This window comes from Arachis duranensis, chromosome 9, assembly GCF_000817695.3.
Source record: "Arachis duranensis cultivar V14167 chromosome 9, aradu.V14167.gnm2.J7QH, whole genome shotgun sequence".
In the NCBI taxonomy this organism is placed as follows: domain Eukaryota; kingdom Viridiplantae; phylum Streptophyta; class Magnoliopsida; order Fabales; family Fabaceae; genus Arachis; species Arachis duranensis.
In genome coordinates this window covers 2,025,475-2,038,831 of record NC_029780.3, presented here as the reverse complement: position 1 = coordinate 2,038,831, position 13,357 = coordinate 2,025,475, and the positions used below count along the sequence as shown (strand labels likewise).

The 13,357-nt window shown below is 35.8% G+C and overlaps 3 protein-coding genes and 1 non-coding gene across 8 annotated transcripts; 2 read left to right on the top strand and 2 right to left on the bottom strand.

Annotated features, from left to right (window-relative positions):
- Positions 1-238: 238 nt before the first annotated feature.
- LOC107464034 (uncharacterized) lies at positions 239-6,933 on the top strand. 2 transcript variants are annotated; one of them, XR_008002447.1, is made up of 5 exons: positions 239-532; positions 1,075-1,171; positions 5,679-5,820; positions 5,923-6,286; positions 6,390-6,933. It is a non-coding gene; the product is annotated as an uncharacterized LOC107464034 (transcript). The 2 variants fall into 2 exon arrangements; XR_008002448.1 differs by lacking the exon at positions 5,679-5,820.
- Positions 1,938-4,596, top strand: LOC107464033 (pentatricopeptide repeat-containing protein At1g03560, mitochondrial). Its single transcript, XM_052253742.1, has one exon. The coding sequence runs from the start codon at positions 2,055-2,057 to the stop codon at positions 3,945-3,947; it is 1,893 nt and encodes a 630-aa protein (XP_052109702.1). The 5' UTR covers positions 1,938-2,054; the 3' UTR covers positions 3,948-4,596.
- Positions 6,934-7,150: 217 nt separating the features above from the next.
- Positions 7,151-9,245, bottom strand: LOC107464056 (trihelix transcription factor ENAP1). The gene is made up of 2 exons (XM_021130281.2): positions 9,043-9,245; positions 7,151-8,503 (listed from the first exon to the last, which is right to left on the bottom strand). The coding sequence occupies exon 2, from the start codon at positions 8,486-8,488 to the stop codon at positions 7,241-7,243; it is 1,248 nt and encodes a 415-aa protein (XP_020985940.1). The 5' UTR covers positions 8,489-8,503; positions 9,043-9,245; the 3' UTR covers positions 7,151-7,240.
- Positions 9,246-10,281: 1,036 nt separating this feature from the next.
- Positions 10,282-11,804, bottom strand: LOC107463951 (uncharacterized). Of its 4 annotated transcripts, none has more exons than XM_016082850.3 (4): positions 11,661-11,777; positions 11,462-11,533; positions 10,985-11,237; positions 10,282-10,875 (listed from the first exon to the last, which is right to left on the bottom strand). In XM_016082850.3, the coding sequence occupies exons 3-4, from the start codon at positions 11,234-11,236 to the stop codon at positions 10,486-10,488; spliced, it is 642 nt and encodes a 213-aa protein (XP_015938336.1). In that variant the 5' UTR covers position 11,237; positions 11,462-11,533; positions 11,661-11,777; the 3' UTR covers positions 10,282-10,485. The 4 variants fall into 4 exon arrangements, with proteins under 4 accessions (XP_015938336.1, XP_015938338.1, XP_015938337.1 ...); XM_016082852.3 differs by having other exon boundaries at positions 10,985-11,115; XM_016082851.3 differs by lacking the exon at positions 11,462-11,533 and having other exon boundaries at positions 11,661-11,804.
- Positions 11,805-13,357: the final 1,553 nt, after the last annotated feature.

The following is a 13,357-nucleotide window of genomic DNA, read 5'->3' as shown; positions in this document are numbered from 1 at the left end:
TATGCAAGGAATGTAAAAGAAAAGTAAATATTTTTATTGGTGTGGCAACGTGATATGTAATTTGATATTTGTACAATTTTTTTACATTATATTAAAGTTAAATTTCTAATTTCATATGTGAAATTAACTTTTATAACCAATCAAATCATAGCCGCCGTCTTCGTTCCTTCGAACAGCCACCGCCTCATGCTCGCTTACTTCCCCTCCATCGCGCAGCAGCCAGTTAAAACCCCAACGTTCAGCCCTCACTCACCCCCTTCCCCCAACACCCCCTGTTCGTGAATCACTATCTCTGAACTCAAGCAAAGTTCAAAATCACCCAACCAAAACCCTAAGTTCTCCCTGCAACGGTTCTGAGACAGTGCTGCCGCCGTCCGTGCTGTCGGCGCCTCCGCTCCTCTCTTGTAGCCCAGGCCCTCTCTTGTAGCTCGGCGTCCTCCTTCCCGCTGTCCCCGTCCTCCCTGGCTTCTCTGTTCGAGGTTGGAGTAGCTCGCCGCCGTGTCGCCGCTCGCCGTTCGTGTTTCCACCGAAGGTTAGTGGCACTGCTTTCACTTCTTCGGTTCTTCTCTTCCTTTTATGCTCTGTTTGCTGATTTTTGAATGTGAAATTGTGAATGGATTAATGGAAATCAAATAATTGATTTTGTGCTGCTGCTCTTTTTTATAATTCCTGAAATTTTTGTTGAAATTTTCTTGTTGCTGCTAAAAATGGAAATCAAATCATTATTGAAATTTTTTGTTTAGCTTTAAAGATTTCAGGTTTAGTGTGATTAGGGATTATTTGTTGCTGTTTTGTAATGTTTGTTGCTGAATGTTAAAAATGGAAATTAAATCAAATGCTGTTTGTTGCTGAATGATAATTTTTGTTGCTGAATGCTGTTGGTAGTATTAATTTTCTGCTGCTCTTAATTTTCTGGCTGTGCTTCTGCTGCTGTGGGTTCTGGGTTCTGGTGTGCTGTGGTGTGTTTTGTGGCTCTGCTGTGTTGATTATCTTTCTCAATTGTCAATGTTCACTCTCCACTCTTCACTTGCGTTGTGTTGATCATCTTTCTCAATTGTCAATGTTCTTTATCAGAACTGAGAAGGAAAATGGCAATCAAAAGGATTTCCACAGCGTCAGCGCGTGCTCACACTCGCAGGAACAAGAAAACTAACTCTTTTTCTGCCCTCTGGTACCTCTTCATCTTTCCTTCTATTTCTGCACTCCTTCATTGTATAGTAAGTCAACTCTTTGGATTACTGGCATAATTGAATTGGAGATTCAAGAGACACGGTCAATTTCTTAATACTTAAAATTCACCCTTAGTTTTGATCTAATTGTTTTGTTTAGTAGGAACTAATAGAATCTCTTCATGGCTTTATCATTGTTGTTTTCCAAGTTATACTAGTTTCTTGTAAGAGAATTAAAGCTAGCTAGTCTTGCCTTCCATTTTGCACAAATAGGAATATGTAAATAGGGCCATTTTATCAAAACTATAGTCACAATTAAGAAGTTTAATTTAATAGTATATGATGCAGATATGCCTATGATACAGATATTTGAGTAGAAACAAAGTATTTGTACATTATAGCTTGCATATGTTGCGGAATAGGATAATAACAATTAAGAGTATCGAGTGCTGATATACTTGTTCTCTCTCTTTGAAATGTTACTTTCTGTATTTACTGTTTTTAATTTAGCTTTGCATTCTCTCAGGACTTCTTGGAACAGCGATTATAGTGTTGTTTATTGGGTTTCTTTCAATATATCATGATATTATCTGATATCTTCACACTTTGTACTATTTGAATTGGCATTTCTTTCAATAGTCACTCACAAACTGCTTCTATATTCTAGGAAGTTTATTTATAATTTATTTATTATTTTATTTTGAAACGGTTTTTTCGATTGAACCACAGTTAGACCGGTTGGATCCGTGAATCAGTGAACNNGTCCAAACAAAATAGAATTCCCTAAACAAGAGAGAGACTACAGTACAGACGCCAGACGCCGTTGAGAGTTGAGAAACACCAACTCTAACTAGCCAACCCTGCGTTTCTTCTTTGAATCCCCAGATGAGAAGCAACAGCAGAATACTTGTAAAGCTCCTCAAACGACATTCACACACTGCCACGCCATCATCACGATTCTCCACTCCCCCTCCCCACGAAGTCGTTGAACCCTTCTACGACCTCTCAGACGTCGTCGTTTCAGCCTCCCGTGACCCTCCTTCCCCATCCCCATGGCTCCCCCAAATCCTCTCCCTCCTCGACGGTTCCCCTTCCATGGAATCCAACCTCACCTCCTTCTGCAACAAATTCCTCATCACTCTCTCCCCCAATTTCGTCTCCCACATCCTCCGCTCCCTCACCAACCAACCCCTCCTCGCCACGCGCTTCTTCCACTGGGCTCACTCTCAACCTAGCTATTCCCACTCCCTCCATTCCTACGTCTCTCTCATCGAAACCCTCTCCTTTTCTTCATCCTTCGATTCCACTGTGTTCCAGAACATTCTACAAGAATTCAGGTGCCGGAAGTTTAAATTAACTGCCGCCGCTGTTAACTCCTTGCTCAGGAGCTTTGCCGCGGTTGGCATGGTGGAGGAGCTGTTGTGGATGTGGCGGAACATGAAAGAGGATGGCCTTGAGCCGAGTTTGTATAATTTCAATTCGTTGATGAACGGATTGGTTAATGCCGGTATGGTGGAATCGGCAGTTAGGGTTTTCGAGGCGATGAGGGAGGTTAATGTGAGGCCGGATTCGGTTAGTTACAATACGGTTATTAAAGGGTATTGTAAGGTTGGGAAAACTAGGAAGGCCTTGGAGATGATTAGGGAGATGGAGGCTGGGGATGATGGTGATAATGTGGGGCCGGATAAGGTTAGTTACATGACAGTTATGCAGGCGTGTTATGGCGAAGGGGATGTGGATTGTTGTGTGAGGCTTTACCATGAGATGAAGGAGAAGGGGTTGGTGGTTCCTCCACATGCTTATAGTTTGGTGGTGTGTGGACTTTGCAGGCAAGGGAAGGTTGTTGAGGGTCTCAATGTGTTTGAAGAGATGAGAAGGGATAGTTGCGGAGCCAATAAGGCGGTGTACACGGCGTTGATCGATGGTTATGCGAAGACTGGGAATGTTGATGGGGCGATGAGGTTGTTTGAGAGGATGAGACAGGAGGGGATTAAACCGGATGAAGTTACTTATGGGGCGATTGTTAATGGTTTGTGTAAGGGTGGGAGAGTGGAGGAAGCTTTGGGTTATTTAGAGTTTTGTAAAGAGAATGGTGTTATGGTGAATGCGGTATTTTACTCGAGTTTGATTGATGGCCTTGGGAAGGCTGGGAGAGTTGATGAAGCCGAGAAGTTGTTTTATGAGATGGTTGATAAGGGGTGCCCCCCGGATTCTTATTGCTATAATGCACTTATCGATGGATGGTGTAAAGGTGGGAGGATTGATGAAGCATTGGCACTGTTTAAACGGATGGAGGAGGAAGGTTGCGAGCAGACTGTATATACGTATACCATACTTATCAGTGAGCTTTTTAAAGTGCACAGGAATGAAGAGGCATTGAAATTATGGGACATGATGATAGATAAGGGCATAACACCAAATGTTGCTTGCTTTAGGGCTCTTTCAATTGGACTCTGTCTTTCGGGCAAGGTAGCGAGAGCTTGTAAGATCTTGGATGAGCTGGCACCCATGGGGATTGTTCTTGAAACAGCTTATGAAGACATGATTAACGTGTTGTGCAAAGCCGGCCGGGTGAAGGAAGCCTGCAAGTTGGCCGACGGGATTGTGGACAGAGGTAGAGAAATTCCTGGAAAAGTTAGAACATTGATGATTAATGCGTTGAGGAAGGCTGGTAATGCAGATTTGGCTATAAGGCTGATGCATAGCAAGATTGGTATTGGGTATGACCGGATGCGTAGTGTTAAAAAGAGAGTGAAGTTCCAAACCCTTATTGGCTGACTCTGTTTTTCGCCAGGTATTGCACCTTCAAAATTGACAAAGGTCAAAGCTTGTATATGTATGGAAGTATAGCCATGCCTGGTTGTTGCGTTGTTAGTGAACTTAACTGTTTGTTGATACCAGGAACTATTATTAATTGACTGGGTGGGATGGTTAAATTCAGGATCTAATATTTCATGTTCAACCCAGGCGATTCATGTAAAATGAGTCTTGGTTACATCTCTTTAGGTACTGGAACCTTGGTTAGTAACTTTACAAGATTAGAATGTCGATAGTTGTGGCAACCGGCAACCTATTTGTCACCACTGCTGCAGGTTTTGCTGCATCATATTTATTGTATTATACAGAATCAAGTTTCATGGAAGGTGGAAGCTTTTGCCGGCAGCATTCTTTGCCTGCATTTTCCCAGCTAAATGCATTGATAACATGTGCACTAAATCATTGATTATGTGATAGAATGTCATTAGTTAGTTACTTGTATATAAGGTGAGAGAAAATCAGTTGAGGAACTAGCGGGGTTTTGGTGAGTTTTGAAGAGAAAAAGGAGAGAAGCTCTTGAATGAGCCTCTCATCCCTGTATTTAATTCAGGTTCTTGAATAATGTTGACTAATATCTTATTCAATAAACACATTTCTTACATTTTTTTAATACTGCTCTTCAGTCTCTGAACTAACTTCATCATTGTTAGATTCTTATAATGGCACTACAATATGGGACCAAAATGCAAATGGCGCAAGAAATCTTTCATATATTGAAAAAAAAAATTGTACAGAACAAAACTAATTTCTTTGGCACTCCAAATTTCCAAATCCTAACTTGCAAGTACTCCTTGTAGCATTCAAATTAACAAAGTTGACCCCCTTTTCACATGACTAACTAGAAGAGGAAAGGCTCAACATGAAAAAAGGGTAGAGAGGGTAGTTTTTTATGGCGAACAAGAACAAAGAAAAGTTATTGTCATGTTACGTATAACGATATTCAATTTGCATGTTAAATACTCTTCAAAAGTAATTCATGTGAACCAATGAGATCTACTTGGTCTCCCTCTCTTTTTTTTTTTTTCATTTTCCGTACTTTAGGGCAGAATTGTTATTTGGTTTCATTTTCTATCTTTCATTATTGATTTTATATCTTACATGCTAATAAAAGATTTTTGCAATTTCCTTTTTAATATCCCCCTCTTATGTGAATACCAGGTGAAGAATTTTGCCCATTAATGTGTAAAATTGAGTCACTTCTTGAAGAAGAATAAAAGACCTTGCATCAAATCCATAGCACTCATGAATTTTGTGTGGAGTATTGGTGTTTCATATCACTGCATGTTTGATAACCAATACTAATTAGTTTGACCCAATTTCTTGACTTTTATTTTCAATTAGAACAAAAAATAGAACATTAGTCTTATGGTCGTGCCATCAAGTATTGATGATTAATTCCTCAACTACCAACTTACTTTTGAATTCTCCATCAGTCTTATGTCCGTGCCATCCAGTTGGATGATAAGATGGTCTTTGATTTGGTTGAAAGTGGAAATATCTCATAAACCAACCTTCATTTAGGAAGGTACTCTTCGTTAATAATGAATTCTATTTTCTTGCAAATCCTTTCATGAATTTTTGGAGGCTGTTCGACCACATCCAATTGTTTATATTCTATAACTATCTGTGAAATTGTCTTCGGGTTTTTCTATATGTAAGGGAGTTGAACAATTGGGTTTTTCTATATGTAAGGGAGTTGAACAATTTCGACAAGCTTTGGATATTTCATTACAATGTGTGCTTGCACAATATGAACTTGCTTTTGGGACTCCTTTGTTTAGCAAAAGATTGCATGAACTTGGGACCATTTATGTGGGAGGCTTCTTTGTTAGAGGTTTGATTTATAGAAATTGTTTGGATGCTGTGGCATTCGTTTTTAAGTTCAAATAAAATCTTCCATTTAAACAACTTTTAGTAACCCTTGAATTGACCGCAGGAAGCATCTGAGGTTGCAAGAGCAAGTGCTTATTCTGTTAGGAATGTCTCATGTATTGGGAAATTATATGTTGATGTTCAGGTATCATTTGTTTTGTTAGTATTAAAAGGATTTCTTTGTTTTCGAAATTGAGCAATGCTAGGGGGCCAGCAATTTTTGTGATTGTTAGCCATCAACTAGCCATCAATGATGATTTGATGGTGTGAGATTGGTGTGAGATTTCATCTAATGGCCCACCTTCCTCTGCTGGTTACATGCTGGCCAAAATTCAACAAAACCGCTGGTCCCCTAGACTTTTCCTTCGAAATTTTATATTTTCAGGCATATGTTGGTGTCATGGCATGGACGTGGATCTTCTTCTCTGGTAATATATTATTCAATGATGTCTTATTTTCAATTTCTGGATGGCCTATCATTGTTAGTTTCATACTTATGAACTGATTTTTGCTGAGATTCAATATTAACAGAGGCCAATTCTCCTTGAAGATTGAGTGTGCCTTAAATGCTCCATTAAAGAGTTGTGTAAGACATGATTCAGGAACTAGATAAGAACATTCAGAAAATATACTGCAGCATTGCTATCGGTTGCATTGCTGAGGCTTGCTTGGATTGACCGACTACCCTTGCCAGATATATGAAAAGTAGTATGAAAGAACAAAGAAGTTTACATGTCAAAGATAGGTAGTTAATGCAGTTATGCGTATTTCAGTTTATATGTTTATGCCTAGCTATGAAGATGGAAACTAATAAGCTAAAGCCTTATTTCGGTTGTCAAACCCGTGAGTTGTAATTATTGAACCAAATAATTTCGACAATTGCAATTTGATTTTGAAAATTGCATCAGACATTAATACTACTATTTTTCATAAGTCAAAAGTAAAAAAAAAGTTACTTCTAAAGTTTTCCAAACGGGCTCTAAGAGCTATAATACCAGGAAGTTCATTACCACGGAGGTATGACCTTCTTTATAAAGCAGCCCGCGGGTATGTGCGAGTCATACACTAGTTGCATAAAATTGACACACAAGTTTATATAGAAAAGCAATAATACATGAATTAGGTGTTCTTTGATCCAAACACATAAAAATGCATAATTAAAAGAACAAATAAGTAGTTGATATAGATTAGACAGCTATTGAACACAACGGAACATCCATCCATCCTGTTCTAGTTTCAAAGATATTGCAACAATAATAGCAAAAAGCATGGATCATAAATCACAAGAAGAATTGGAAGGGGAAAAATGTTTCAAATATAATGTTAATGTAGCACAGTATGTCACATAACAATGTTACAGAACATCAAATGCCACCCTTACACTAGTCATCATTCTCCTCCTCATCATCATCTCTCTGATGTAGTTTTGAAATTTCACTCTGAACTCTCTCTAGGATCTGCCTCTTTTGTGTTTCAAGATCCTTATGGAACTCCATCCTCATCTTTTCCAGTTCCACCATCTGCTGCCTTCTACTGTTCTCAATCTTCTCATATATCTCGCCGAATTTCTGAATGGAATTAGCAAGCAATCTGAATGAGGATGCATCATCGTTGCTGTACCTTGCATACCTTCTTTTCTTATGTTTATGTCCATTTGAACCTTGTTCGCCAAAGGATTCAGAATTTCCAGGACTATCCCTCATCTGATCAAACCCATTTGCGCGGTTCAAATAGACTCGAGGATTCGTAAACACATATTCTCCGGAGTCCAAACCGCATGAGAGACCTGGTTGCTGCACTGGAGAGGACATCAGCTTATCCATCCTCTGAAAATAAACCCACTTGCAAGTTCCACTACCCATTTTCTCTGATTTAGCCTTCTCCTTCTTGTACTTCTTCTTCAAGGTATCTAACCGGTTTCGACACTGAGCATCTTTCCTTTCAATCTTGGAAACTTTTGATACCTTCTCTGCAACTTCTTGCCATTCCTCAGACCGAAGACTCTTCCTCCCATGTTGAAGAAACTTATCACCCCAAGCATCAAGAAGAACGAAAGTCTCGCGCTCGGTCCAATCAGTAAGGGAGTTCCTACCACCAGAAGATGGTTTAGGGGTTGAAGGAGCCGCTGCCGATGGCACTGGTACCCGGGGTGCAAATTCATAAGCTGAAATCAAACTCTTCAGCTTTCGCTTTTTCGGGTGCCACTCCATATCATCATCAACCTTCATGCTATATATTTTCGGCTTAGCATCATCATCATCTTCCTCATCCTCCTCATCATCCTCCTCCTCGCCATCATCATTGTTACCACCAATTTCATCCCCATCCCTGTCTTCATCATCACCTTCCTCAACATTGTTGGGGACAGCATTCCTTTGGGAATCAACATCATCACCATCATCATGATCTTCTTCTATTATCTGTTCTTCATCTTCATCTTCTTCATCCTCCTTCTCCTCCTCATTATCATTGGCATTGTCATTATGTTCCACAAAATCATTTGCAACTGGCTGAAGATACTGCGAAGTCCGAACCGGAAGTCTCCTATGACTCAGATAGCCATAACCCTGGTGATTAACACCATATGGGTTAGAGGGATACCTTAGATCATCATCCTCAGTTCCATCCATTTAGAAAACAATAACCTCCAATTGCAAGGAAATAAAAACAAGAGAACAAATATTTCCCTCAATTATTACTTTTTTCTTTTAAAGGAAAAAATTCCAAACTTTGAACAATAAAATTGTCAATTAACAACTCATATTTGGACACAACATTTGAACATATGTTACATATCCCAGGTTTTATTCCCAAAATCCAATCCCTCCAGGTAAATAGATTCTTATTCCAGATTCAACTAAGGTTCAATAATTTATTGAAAAAGAAAAAAAAAATCTACCATGAAATAAACTTATCCTTTGTTTCTAATATGGAAACTGTGAAGCTTAATTGACACAAATCAGTAATGCAGGGAGAAAAAGAAAAATGCTTCAACCTCTCAATTCCCAATTATTTTGCATCTTTCATTTCACAACTTAAATCATCATAGATATAAATAGGGATGATACCCAGAGAGTAAAAAAAAATTGATTGAACTGAAAAGGAAAGTAGAAATATTTTAAAGAGACAAATAATTCAGAAGCTTAAATCAAATTAAAAGAAAATGAGGAGACATGACTCTTACCTAAAAGAAGGGCAATTTTTCCATAAACGGAAAAGAAAACAAGGAAAACAGAATTCAAATTCACAAACTTTACCCTCTGAAGTGATTGCAAAGGATGCAAAGTTTGTAAATTTCAAAGAGAATGAAGAGCAAAATCGAATATTGAAGAAAAGAAATGACAAGAAAATGGGTAGAGAGAGAATAGGTGAACTGAAAAAAGCAGAAGCAAGTGCAGAGTATAGAACTACAGATACTATATAGATAGAAAATAGTTGCTGCTAATGTACGCCTCATGTGTTCACACTTGCTATATTTCATTTTATTATTTTTTCAGTTATTACTTATTAATAAAATAATATCTGAAAATTTACATTACTTATAAAAATAATTTTAACATTACTATATAAAAAATTTTAATATACATGAATAATATCATATTCCAATATATTATATCTAATTTTTAATTTAACACTGTTTGGATCAACAATTTTCTTAATTGGAGTCAACACATTTGATTAATTATTAGGTCGGAGGTACACAATACACACCCACACATACCTCATATACTTACCAATTTTTCTTCTCGGTTGCAGCTGGTAGGACTCGAACCCGAGACCTTTGAGATGAGGAAGGGGCGGAATATATCAATGTTTAGAACGAATCATTCTAAATGGGTGTCCCACATCTAAAGTGGCCCATTTCAGTGATTTGCAAGTAAGATACGTACATTGGCCACAATATACCAAAAAGAAGAATTCAACTTTTGTAGCTCTTTTACTGTTTCTTGCTCAAATAATTTCTAAAGAATATATTTAGGAATAAGTTATTTTCGTGTTGGCATTTATATTTTTAAGAATATAGTATAAGTGTATAACTATTCTAAAAGGTGATACTACAATGAAGACTTTATAATTATCTTTATGTGAAAATATTCTCTTTTGACCTTTGGATGATGGATTGGATGGTTAGATTTTGATATTTATAAAAGTATTGTTTTTGTTTAAAGTGTGACTAAATAAATAAATCACTCTTTCAAACAAAGCATCTTCATGAAAAGATGTTTTTACCATCTTCATTTGAGTAGTTGCCATTCTAAAATGCCTCCAATAATTTCAACTCAGAAAATTATTCAACAACCAATCAAATATGTTCTACATATAAGCATTTAAGTCTATAAAATTTCGTCAAATTTTCAATTAAAACATGATCCTTATACTATAGAAAATTGTACTTTGTGCATTATTATCAACAAAATTGTGCTTCCTAATTTAAGTTGAATCATTTTTTCATTTGTTGTAACATTTACTCATGTTTGGGTTCTTTCCACATATTGGGGGAGTAAAAACAAACTTCATAAGTATGATATGTCAAATCTAATACCTAATCAAACCCGCTACAAGGGCTAGCTATGAATTCATGAAAAAAAGCATTGATTCAAGCCACTTTTGTGCCCAAAACATGGAGTTAAGAAGACTGGTTAAGAATCACAGAGACAAATTCAGATCTGTCTTCTGGTGCAACTGTGAAAATGCTGTCAAGCAAGTTCTTGTTCATCACAATGGTAACGGCAGCCCTCATCCTTTGTTCAACATTCAAACCATCAATGCCTTTCAGGAGTGAATTTAGATTCTGTGCTCGTTCGGATCGCTCTTTCTCAAGCTTGAAGCAAGAAATGAATTCACTTACAGCGTTTGCTAATTGCTCCTGAGAGCTATGGATCATGTTGATTGTTTCATTTACTGTGTTGAGCACATTTACATCACCATTGTTAGCTCTTTTTCTTTTCTTGTTTGCTTGGATAGTAAATGCAGAAGAAGCTGTATCATCCTGAGATGTATTCTCAATTTCAGGCACCTAGAAGTTCAAGAATAAATTCAACTTGATAGAAGATAGCCGGAAAAAAACAGGGATCTGAACCACAGAATCAGAGATTCTCTCAATCAATTTGATTATATATTTATACCTGAGAATCAGCTTCATGTTCAGCTTCTACTTCACCAACACTTGAATCCGAATCCGAATCCGAATCCGAATCCATTGCTATTTGACTACTACGATTCAACTTCCTTCTCTTCTTTTTCTTCTTGAAATGCTCTACAACCAATTCTAAACAAGTTATTAGGACCTTCATGGTAAGACAATTCAGCATATGCAACTGCACAATGAACAGTGCAATAATTTTCTCCTTCTTGTTTCGCAAAGTTTGATCATCCATGCTGTGAAAAAAAATACCAAAAAGCATAATCTCAAATTTCAGACGAGAAAACGCATTAACTTTAACATATTAGCTTAAATTGTTCAACATTACATCCCAAACTAAGAAATTATCATCCAAAAACAATTACAAAGCATTCTAAATTCTAAACCTATATACACATATAACCAAAGCAACATGAAAAACAAAAATACATGGAGATTTATGCAAATTCAGAATTCTAACCCTATGATTGCACAGAATGTGGATTTCGTACTCCAAATTTCGCCAACGATTGCGTTACGTACCACTCTTAATCTGTAATTGATTGAATTTCCATAAAAAAATTTCACTGTGTTGCATCTACGTGTATTCACTTGCATTTTATCGTTATATGAATACTTTAAAAAACAAATGAACGAACGAAAGAAAGTTAAGGAATCACCTTATCGCCGTCGAAGGTCACCGGAGAAGTGGTTCCGTCGTCCGCTTCTGTCGTCGATTGTAAGAAGGAAGAGACGAAATGGGAGTGGAGAGGTGAACAGTGAAAAGAAAATGGGATTTTGAGCGTTTAGTTTTTTTTTTTTTTTCATTTCTAGTAATTTTTGTTTTTTAAATTTTATGCAAAAGAAGTGAATACAGAAGGTGAATTTTTTTTTCGGTGAATAGAGAGGATGAAAATTTAATACACACTAAACAGAATTTATTATTTTTTACATTTTGTTTGTGAAATTTTATGAATAAAAGTATTAAAAATAAAATATAGATTATAAATCAAATTCTTCTTTATTTTTTTAGCAAAATACTACTCACACTCAAAATTAGTCATGTCTTTTTCTAATTATTGCAAGAAATGTGGGATGCGAAATACACCACACTTAATATTAATTTTATTTGCAGATATTTAATATGATTTAATCCATTTGGATATAGTTGATAATTCAATTTGCAACGAATTATGTTAATAGTTATGGATTTAAACTAAATCTAATTTGATCAACTCGCATCATTAAATATTATAGTATGTAATTAAAAATTATTATACATATATAATAAATTTAATAAAAATTAAATTTATATTTTATTCTATTTTTTTATTTGGTTTTTTTACGATATCTCTCAACCCAACGGATCTGAGTTCTATTTAAAAGTTTATCACTGATCAATGAATTACAGTATACACAAAGCAGGATTCAAACCTCTAATATTTGTCTTTTTCTAATTATTGCAAGAAATGTGGGATGCGAAATACACCACACTTAATATTAATTTTATTTGCAGATATTTAATATGATTTAATCCATTTGGATATAGTTGATAATTCAATTTGCAACTAATCATGTTAATAGTTATGGATTTAAGCTAAATCTAATTTGATCAACTCACATCATTAAATATTATAGTATGTAATTAAAAATTATTATACATATATAATAAATTTAATAAAAATTAAATTTATATTTTATTCTATTTTTTTATTTGGTTTTTTTACGATATCTCTCAACCTAACGGATCTGAGTTCTATTTAAAAGTTTATCACTGGTCAATGAATTACAGTATACACAAAGCAGAATTTAAACCTCTAATATTTATTTAAGCGGACAAATAAGCTAACCACTCGACCAATCCTAATTGATTTATCTTACTTTATTTATTATAAACCTTATATATATAATCTTGATGTGGCCAAGTGCAGGCTTCTGGCCCAACTGTAGCCCATATTCCTGCATAACTCCACCTAGTCCCACTTTGGGGGTTTAGATAGTCTAAAGTTTGAATTTTATTTTAGAGAGTAAAATGTGATTTGCTATCTTTAAATAATTTTTCTTTTATATTTATTCTTGATTCTACCTATAAAATTAATGGTGAAAGATTACATTTTACTATCTAAAGTAAAATTTAAACTTTAGAGGATCTAAATCTCAATTTGGGGCATTCTACCATTTAATGTTCAATATTCAAAATTTTCAGTCGTAATACACCTGATGTCGATTCTTCAACACAAACTTCATGGTTCATGATCAGCACCACAGTCATTATTTTTATGACAAATAAACTTCTAAAAATTCATGTTTTTGAATAGATTAATTTTAAAAAAAAATATATTAATAATTTTTTTATAATAATAAATATAGATAAATG